Consider the following 10,634-nt stretch of genomic DNA (forward strand, 5'->3'; position numbering starts at 1 on the left):
CTTTCAAAAAAAAAGGTACCATATTTGTTGTATATATTTTAATAACAGGTATATTTATATAACAATCTCACAATCAAATATATTATATGATGCATTGTGTTTTAACAAGGTCGGCCTTGAGAATTCGAGTACCATGTTCGAACTCGAAAAATTGTGCCTTAGGCCTTAACGAAATTGGGTATGTGGCTCACTAAAGGTCTAAACCTAATGCCAAAGGGGGGCTATGTTGGTATTTGTATGGATGTACCCGATTAAAAATTTTTTTACATATACATATCGAGTTTTTTTTTCTCATAAAAAACGTGTCCCTCGAAATATCGGGCCCTGGTCGGTGGTCCTTCGCCTCCCCGCCCACCCCAGGGCCGGCCATGTGTTTTAAACATGAATATATAACTAATCTATTTTCAGTAATGTGGTTGGACTTCGCCCACCTCTCCTTGCTTTCCTTTCTCACTTGCTAATATATTACGTGATCTACAATTTCGGCCCATTTTCGTGTAAACACAAGCTAGAGCTTTGGCGTTCTTAACTTTGTTGAAATCGGACCAGACCGGTTAGACTGGGAAGTCCAGCGGTCTTAAAATATTATATATTTTAAAACTATTAGTAATTTTTAAACATTTACTATTAAAAATGATAAAAGTCAGGGACTAAAATGACAGAAAACAAAACTATTTTGACTAAAATGGCAAAAAAAAACTATTTGAATTAAAGTGCCAATTTTGGTCAAACCCCAGGGACTAAGATGACAATTTACTCAATCTTTTATTATTTATAATATTTCCACCGTGTCAATATTAAACATTGAAAAAGCTTGGTCAATATATATATATATACATGCGCGTGCGCATATACGCCACATATGTTGAAAGAAAAAAAGGAGAGGGTTTACTCTTCGCTCTGTAATCTTTCTTTGATTGTATCTCATAAATCATATCTCCCAAATTATAAAACAAAAATATAAAATGTGTAAATATGGATATACATGTGCATACAATGTACGTATATGCACATGTTCACTTAGAAGAGAAGAAAAAAACTATTATAATGAAGTAGTTCTCGTAATTCTCAGCATATCATTGATTTAAGTATACTCCCCTCTCTCACACACACTCTTTTTGTATGTATAAATTTGTGTGTGTATATTTTTTTGAGTAAACATAATAGAAATGAATTAGTTTAGGTAAAAAGTGTACTAAAGAGAAGACTCTACCTCCGTTTGAGTAAATACAATAATATTATAGAAATGAAGTTAAGTGAAAAAGAGTAGAAAGAAGAGGACTATATATATATATATATGTACATCTCACTTTTTGTTGCTTTTGCGCCCTTTTTGTTTCATGTATTATATCTTGCCATATGTCTCTCTTCTACACGCAGTTTGGTTTAATAAAACCTATGAAACAACTGGTCTCTTTCTAGGGTACCTGTTTGGCAACTTAGTAGAGCCCCATTTTTCAAACGGGGTCTCTAGAAAACAATTAAGAACAACTCTTTGAATATATATATTTTTTAAAGGTCAAAAAGTTTTATCTTTAAAAAATTACTCAGACAAATGGTTTACAACGTCATAACACACTGAATTACTTACCACAAACTATCATTTGAATATGAATCTTCTCCACTAAGGAGCTGTTTGTCAACTTCTGAATGATTAAGTGTTAAACCAGTAAGAGATCTGAACCATTAAGTGTTGAACCAGTAAGAGGTTTGAACCACTAAGAGCCAGTATAATGCTTAACCGTTCAGAGGCAAATGTCTGACCAATTCAGATTAGAGGTCTTAACAATTCAGACTCAGTATAATGCTTAACCATTCAGAGGCAAATGTATGAACCATTCAGACATTTACTTGCGAAACAAACAGTCTGAACAATCATTAAGTGCTGAACCAGTAAAAGGTCTGAATCATATAAAGCCTCATTAAGAGGCAAACAAGCAGCCCCTAATATAAAACTCTAATGTTATGCAAGTATTTATCCATATTTCCTATCTTAAGAAGTTTATGAATTTTAACCACTTATCTTTATAAGATAAGAGTGGTTTTTACTATTATTTTTTGTATTTTATAAAATTTGACCCTTTATTTTTTATTTCTTACGCATCATACCCTTTAAAAATTACAAGAAGGACCTTTTCATTTCCATAATCTTATTATTTAAACTTTAAGTTTTTTATTTTTACTTTTTTAGTTTTTTTTTTACGATTATGTTTAACGTTTTGGTCTAAATTTTGCGAGTTAACACGTTATGCGTGAATGTGGTTCAACGTTTGCTTAGCCCAAGTATCACATTTGGTTATTTACTAAAATAGACCCTTTGGGGGGGGGGGGGATGGATTGTTATGTAGACGATTTGGAAGATATAATAGGAGGCCATGTATCGTTAGGTTCCATTTGTATACTTGGTGGAATTTGAATTTGGCATATCTTAACCAAACCCTTCGCATGGGCTCCTATTTTAGTGGCGGACCCGGGATTTTTTTAAAATGGGGTCCGCTTTTTCCGGTGTTAAGATATTTCACTTTCACAACCAAATGTTAGAAATTTTTGGGTCGTCGCTGTTCGGGTCGGGTCGGGCCATGGCGTGGCGTGGCGAGGAACATAATAAAATACAATATCATAACAAAAATATATAATTATTACACATTAGAAAACAAACAATAAAGGTATGATCGTTTGAGTTGAAAAAAAAAATACAAAGTCATAAATTTTAAATTAGCCCTAAAACATGACAGAGTCACAAATTTTTAAAAAAATACCTTTTTTTTCAATGATCCTTGCATAATGAGCACTAAAATTCATGTTCTAAGAAACTAATCACAACTTATAAATTCAAGTTATTAGCACACAAAAATTTACATGTTACTCTAATTTATATTCATAGTCACAGATCATCAAACAACTAAACAAGAAACAAAGTTGAAGTTCTAGGACTAAAAAAATACTATGCTTACTTGTTGAAGGGTTAAGCAAAAAACAAGAAACAAAACTGATGTTATAACTTAAAAGACTAAAAATATTGTGTTTACCTGTTGAAGGGGAGCAACAGGTTAAAAAGAATTATGTTTACCTTGGTTTTCATTTGGGTTAAAAAAAAAAAACAAAACCAAAACCGGATTCTATAAGGATAGAACTTGAGACCTTTAGTAAATAAACAAGGGGATTTACCACTTCGCTAGCTTCATATTCAATACTATGGGGTCCAAGTAATTATTTTTATGGGGTCCGTGAGACATTTAATATATCGGGTCTAATATTTTTTTTTAAAAAGACTGGGGTCCGGGGACCCCGACCCACTCTATGTGGGTCCGCCCCTGATGGTCTGGAGAGGCTTACTTATCTTATAGTTTAGCGGCTATATCTGTCTTTGGTTTCATTGCTTGTTGTTTTGGTTTGTTCAATAATACGGCTTATCCTAGTGAGTTTTATGGACCCACTGGACCAGAAGCTTCTCAAGCTCAAGCATTTACTTTTCTTGTTAGAGACCAACGTATATTATTTTGCGGTTTAACAATCCTGTCGCAATGCGTGGGTCCTACATCGACTTCGTTATTCTTTTCTATGTGTTTTACGTTTTGGACTAATTTTTGCGAGTTAACACACACTTTTTTATGATAATGTGTGGTTCAACGTTGTTACGTCTACTTAGTTAACCAATCACATCGTAAAGCACAAGTCCTAAATACTAGTTATAAAATATTTCAACAAAAGGATGATAATATAGGTACTAGCTAGGGAACGTAATATACCATTACTTTGGGGTAAATTACACTTTTCATCCTTTATGTTTGTAGCGGGTTACAATGGATAGCCTTTAACTTCGATAATTACAGTCACAGTCCTTTATTTGTAAAACTCGTTACACTCTACGTCCTTTGGCCCTAACCTTGTTAAAAAAATTCAGTTAAGTTGGCATGTGGCTTGCACATGAGGGTAAATTGGTAATTTTATTCACTTATTTATCTAAAATAAATTTAAACAATAAAAGAAATCAGATTAAAATATATATATATATATACAGTATATATAAAAAAACACAAAGCCATCTCTCTCTCTCTCTCATAAACAGAGTATTAACATCAAAGAACCCTAAGACCATGTGTAGTGGTGATACACTATAATGCCCCCACCATGGGGCGTTTTGCGCCATGTGGCGTCCTAGTCAGCATGGGGGCATTATAGAAAAAGTGGTGTAGTGGTATAATGCCCCATAATGCCCCATTCAATCATTTTACAATCATTTCCCAATTATTTTTTTAAATTTAAAACATAAAAAAACTTCATTAATTTAAAAATAAAATTACATAGCATGAAAAAAAAATAAAAAAAAAACTAAAAAAAAAAACCGAAAATAAAAAAAAAACAGAAAAAAAAAATACAATACTAGAAAAAAAAACTAGTTTTCGTCTTCGCTTTCGTCACCCTCGCCAACTTCGTCTTCCTCGTCCTCCGTTTCTTCCTCTCCCTCAGGTGGTACGTAACGAACCGACCATGCGTGGTGTACCAAATCAACCATTAACTGGGAATGGTACGGTTCGTAACGCAACTCTCGCGCGTTACTCACTCTTTCTTCCATTGACGCCTGCGGATGCTCCTGGTGAACGGCTTCTGGCACATAATTCTGGCATATCGCCTTTCCTTCGTCTTCCAAAATCATGTTGTGCATGATTATACAAGCGTACATAGCATCTCTCATTTTTTGCTTGCTCCATGCACGACAAGGATTTCTCAAGTATTGCCAGCGTTGTTTAAGAACCCCAAAGCATCTCTCAATATCTTTTCGTGAAGACTCTTGAACCTTTTTAAAGTATGCTCTTTTCTCATCAATAGGATCACTAAACGTCTTCACAAAAATCGAATACCTAGGATAAATTCCGTCGCTCAAATAATATCCATGGGGGTAGTAGTTTCCATTTGCGTAAAACGACGCTTTTGGAGCTTTGCCAGAAATCCACTCCTCTAACAACGGCGATTGTTCTAAAACATTGATATCATTGCATGACCCGACCACGCCAAAGTAAGCCGACCAAACCCAAAGGTCCTGTGAAGCAACCGCCTGAAGAATAATAGTGGGTCCTTTTTGGTCACCACGTGTGTGTTGGCCTCGCCATGCAGTCGGGCAGTTATCCCAACGCCAATGCATGCAATCTATGCTCCCGATCATACCAGGCAAACCATGCTCGGCATTATGTACCTCGTAGATCTTTTGAAGGTCCTCCCATGTAGGCGTTCTAAGATAACGCGCACCGTACACATCAATTATACCTTTATAAAAAAAATATAGACAAACATAAGATTAAAAAAAAAAAAAGTCTAAGCATACGCGTCGTTTAAAAAAAAATAAAACTAAAAAAAAAAATTGTACCGCGACAAAAATGTTCCAAGCTATCTCGTGTTGTTTTCTCCGCCATTTTTAGATACTCGTCGTTGATGTCGGTGGTGTTACCATAAGCAAGGATTCGTAATGCCGACGTACACTTTTGGATACCGGTGAATCCAAGGTACCCTCTCGCATCCGGTTTTTGTTTAAAATAATCGTAGTTGGCTTCCAAGTCGTTGATTATGCGTAGAAACAACCGTTTACTCATCCGGAAACGACGCCTAAAAACTTCGTTTGAAAATGTCGGCGCCTCGTCAAAATAGTCTTTCATCAAACGCTCGTGTGCCGCGCGTCGGTCTCGTTCAACATAGCTTCTTTTATTTTTTGGGGCTTCGGGCCGACGAGAATGGTTGACATAACGAACCGCTAGTTGACATGCACTCGTAACCGCCTCTTGCTCAAGCTCCTCATCGGTCGAACCATCGCCATCCGCAAAAAACTCGTTGTAGTAAAAATTCATCATGGATGAAGAACTAGGAGAATCCATCAAGTTTTTTTATAAAATGTGGGATTTTTTAGAGAGGTTTTGAGAGTGTTTTTGTTGAAAATGGATGAGTTTTGATTGTTTATATATATATATATATATATATATATATATATATATATATATATATATAATAGATTTTAAAAAAAATAAAAAATGGTCAAACTAGCCGTTGGAGATATTACCGTTGATTGGAGGATGGATGGATCGTTTGGCGTTTTAATTTAAACGCCGGAATCAATTTTTTTGAATTATAACGCCCCAAAACGCCCCCCGTAATGGGGATGAGGGCGTTATAGGGCGTTTTGGGGCAAAAAAACTTATGGAAAACGCCCCATTACGGATGGTCTAATACCTTCGATCAAAATTCACAATAAGGCACATGATTCAGGATCGTATTTGATGATAAAAGTGAAAAAGCACCAAAATTAGGGCACGAAAAGCGAAAAGTGAAAGATTATTCTATGAATTTGTGGAAATCAGAAGATGAAAATCAAAAAGGAGGATCTGGAGATTGAGGATTGAGATTATCGCATAGAAATTGGGGGGTTTTGTTGTTGTTGTTGTGCACAACATAAACCTGCAGATTCAAAGCACAACCATACCCCATCTCCACTACCACCACCACCCCAACCCTCCGACAACCACGAGCACCACCACCACCCTAACCCATAGATCTGAAACCATTGTAGACGTTAACCTTCGTTCTGCTCAACTTCCACTTCATCAAGAAACCCCCACATCATTGTCATCGATCAACCGAACCACTTTCAACAGCACCTCCGGCACTCCCCTAAATTTTGTGTTGAAATTGAACTTGTTTGGTTGAATATTGGAGTAAATTAAGCCGGAATGATGGTCGTTAAGAATCGAAGCGATGGTTGATGGTGGTGTTTTGATTTGGGGATTTGGTTGAATATTCGAGTACGAGCTAGATGAAGTGTGGTGGTTAAGTCACGAACTAGATGGAGGTTGTGGTGTGATGGATCTGGTGTTGGTGGCGGCGGACATGGCGGTGGTTGTGGTGGCAGCAGTTTTGGTGGTGTTGATGGTTATGGTGGTGGCGGTGATGGTGAAAGAAAGAAAAGGGTAGGGAAATAATGTATAAGAGTAAGAGATAATTGGGTTTTTTATTTTTTGTTAATTTTGTTGGTAAAATGACTAATTTACCCTTGATTGATCAGACTTAACTCAAAATTTTAACCAATTAGTATTAAAGGACCTAAGATGTAATGAGTTTTTCAAACAAATGACTGTGACTGTAATTATTAAAGTTAAAGGTCATCCATTGCAATCAGGTACAAACATAAAGGACGAAAACTGTAATTTATCCATTACTTTGAGATAAAGCTTGTACAGATAGTTTTAAATTTTCAACTTTCACAAGATTTCATTTTAGGATAATAGGGTGGTACACTGGTACGGATAGATCTCGAGGGGTGTAAGGTGGAGATCAAACATAGTTAAGGACTTAAGGGTCACTAGTTAATTCTTTTTATTGAAATCATTATTGCAGAAGTCGTTAGGTGCTTCTAGGTCGGTCGAATGGGGAGCTGCCAGTACTAGGCCTAGGCAGGGAGTGCAATTTATAAAGAAATTAAATTTTCGAAAATTTTATATATGTTAAATATTACTAATATTTATAACACAACACATGAATATCAATATAAATCAAAATGATACATGTTCAAATACTAAAGTATTCAAAATTGATATTCATTCTTTAATGGTATTATCATAGTAATCATTTAATGTTCGACTACCAAGGTTTCTCCGTAAAAGAAAGGCGAAAATACAACAAGAATGGTTGAAAAACATCAAAAATCGGTGAAAAACAGTGAAAACAGACTTAATCGAGTTGGGTTGACTAGCTCAGAGTTGGGCCAACTAGCTCCGATTTGGATTGGTTCGAAGTAATGTTGACTGAATTGAAGAAAATCGTCTCAGCACCCTACTAGGTACGGAGTACCAAGTACTCAGCTGCGGCGACAACTTTTATAACATTGATTTAAATTAATCAATAGTTATCTAGTGTGTTTAGATAAGTTCAAATTAGTTTCGAATTTGATAGCTTGTAGGTCAAGATTATTTTTTAGTATTTAAAGAATTTTTCCTTGAAATTATTTACTCGAATTAACAGAAGGCCACTCCGTAATTTTACATTTGGTTCGTAAAAGTTATATGTAATTGAGCCCCAATTTTTTTATTAAGAAACCTAACTATGTAATTAAGTACGGTTTTTTCTTTTTTTTAGAACAGTAAGTACGGTTTTTTCTAACCAGCCAAACTTTGTTACATTTTTTATTTTTCTAAAGGAATAATAGATTTTAATAATTGATTTTAATAATCTCAACTATTAATCGTTGGTCGGTAAACGATTCTACCTTAAAAACTAACTAGTAGTGGTCTCACATTTTCACATATTGTAAACCAATGGATCTTTACTAATATAACCTTAAACTTTTTTTTTGTCCCATTTTCCTTTTCTGTTAGCAAAGGTCCACTTGTTTACAATATGTGAAAAGGTGGACCACCACTGATTAATTTTGAAGTTGAAACCGTTGTCGACCAACGGATAATAGTTGAGATTATTAAAATCAATTATTCATTTTCTAAATGATATGGAACATGTTTTTTTAAGAAGCCATATTCTATTTGTTTGTCCGTAGTTTTTTTAACGGTGAACTTCATGTATAAGTAGGGGTGTTTAAAACCGGATATCCGAAAATTCGGATATCGAAATTTTTGGATACCAGTTTTCACTATCCGTATCCGAAATTTCGGATATCCGAAATTTCGGATATCCGAAATTTCGGATACGGATTCGGATATCCGAAAATCGAAATTTTTATTTTTTATTTTTTTTCATATTCGGAAACGAATATTTTGGATAGTTTCGGATATCCGAACATAAGTTTTTGGATATTTTTCGGATATTTCGGATATTTTCGGATATTTTCGGATATTCGGATATCCGAAAAAAATTGAAAATTAAATTTTCGGATATTTTGGATATCCGAAATATCCGAAAATTTTGAAAATCACTATCCGAATCCGAAAAATTCGGATATCCGAAATTTCGGATATCCGATTTTTCGGATATTTCGGATTCGGATATCGGATATTTCGGATCGAATTTTCGGATACGAATAGTTTTGAACACCCCTATGTATAAGGTTACCACACTCTCTAAATCGGAGAGCCCCGTATTGCCCCACTTTAGCTGGACTATGTTGTCTTAACCGGGCCCACGCTGGCTTCAAAGTTTGGCTTTCTTGGGCGTTCCCTCGGGAAACCATACCTCCGGCTACCACTTGACAGTCGTTATGCCACCACAAGAGTAGAACTCTCTGGCGTAACACACGGTGGGACGAAAACCCGGTTGGTCTCGGGAATCGAACTGACAACCTCACACAAGGCCTAGTCTAAATCCTTCATTGCCTATATCCAACCCAATATGACACAACTAAGAATTAAATTTGAGTCTCCATTAAGAAACCCAAGTCTCCTACCACTAGTCCACAAATGGGGGGATTTGTTTGTCCTTAATTGAATTCGGTATATTAAAACTTGCTTTCTATAAAAACAAATTTAAGATGTAATTTTGTAGTATTGTGTGATTCTAGATTTCTTTCACTATCCATCCTATCCAAAATTTACTTTTTAATAAATTATTATGACATATATATCTACTACGAAAAAGCTTATGAATTCAAAAATCTTTAATTATAAAAATTACTTTGTTTCTTTGAATACTCTTTCACTTTTAATTATAAAAATTACTTTGTTTCTTTGAATACTTTTTCACTTTTATTTCTTCTATAGTTTTATAAGACGACCAAGATATATATAATTAATCAAAATTTTCTTTAAAAGAATGTGTTAATGAGATGTTGTAATTGTAATTTAAACTTAATTTTGTAAGAACTATATTCATTGAACTAGTATTAAGCAACCCCCGCGTTGCGGCGGGGGCGAGCACTAATAACACACTACTGCCAGCGACCACCGACACTGAAGTTCCGATGTTAATGCGAAGAAATTAAACCGAAACGTAAAAGATAGAATAAAATAACTAAGTTGATCTAGGACTCGCGCGTTACGATGAACCTGCATCTATTTTTTCCTGTTTGACAAGTTCATCGTAACCTATATATAATATATATCATTACCACTATACAAACCATAATGCATACATACATTACAACAACCATTCAATCAATATGTTGCAAATTATATTTATACAAGATTTTGGCTAAATTAATTAGATTATTATAAATAATAATAATTTACAAATAAAACAACACAACTTTGAATGGATACAAAACAGATTGAATATGGTAAGATAATGAAACCATTATTTGATTAGGGTACAACCAGTTAAGCACAATTTACAACCATACATGCATACAAAACAGATTGAATTTGGTAAGGTAATGAAACCATTATTTGATTAAGATACAGTCACTTAAGCACAACTTACAACCAATATTTGATTAAGGTACAACCAATTAAGCACAACTTACAACCAATATTTGATTAAGGTACAACCACTTAAGCACAACTTGCAACCAATATTTGATTAAGGTACAACCACTTAAGCACAACTTACAACTAAACACTTAAACACAACTTACAACAAATATTTGATTAAGGTACAGCTAGTTAAGCTCAACTTACAACCAAACATGCATACAAATCTTTTAAATTAATAGTATATATTGATGTACATATTGGTATAGACTATAGCATAGAAGTTAAGACCGGCAA

At 34.7% G+C, this 10,634-nt stretch overlaps 1 protein-coding gene across 1 annotated transcript; it reads right to left on the minus strand.

The window, feature by feature from the left end:
* Positions 1-4,394: 4,394 nt before the first annotated feature.
* Positions 4,395-5,905, minus strand: LOC110867382 (protein ALP1-like). Its single transcript, XM_022116437.2, has 2 exons — positions 5,366-5,905; positions 4,395-5,265 (listed from the first exon to the last, which is right to left on the minus strand). Exons 1-2 carry the CDS (start codon positions 5,865-5,867, stop codon positions 4,397-4,399), a joined length of 1,371 nt encoding a protein of 456 aa, XP_021972129.1. The 5' UTR covers positions 5,868-5,905; the 3' UTR covers positions 4,395-4,396.
* Between the last annotated feature and the right edge of the window lie 4,729 nt (positions 5,906-10,634).

The sequence above is a fragment of the Helianthus annuus genome, chromosome 7 (genome assembly GCF_002127325.2).
Source record: "Helianthus annuus cultivar XRQ/B chromosome 7, HanXRQr2.0-SUNRISE, whole genome shotgun sequence".
Lineage (NCBI taxonomy): Eukaryota > Viridiplantae > Streptophyta > Magnoliopsida > Asterales > Asteraceae > Helianthus > Helianthus annuus.

Coding starts and splice junctions, on each gene's coding strand:
- LOC110867382 (XM_022116437.2), bottom strand. CDS start 5,867: ATGGATTCTCCTAGTTCTTCATCCATGATGAATTTTTACTACAACGAG. Junction 5,266..5,365: donor CTTGGAACATTTTTGTCGCG/GTACAATTTTTT, acceptor TTTTTTATAAAG/GTATAATTGATGTGTACGGT.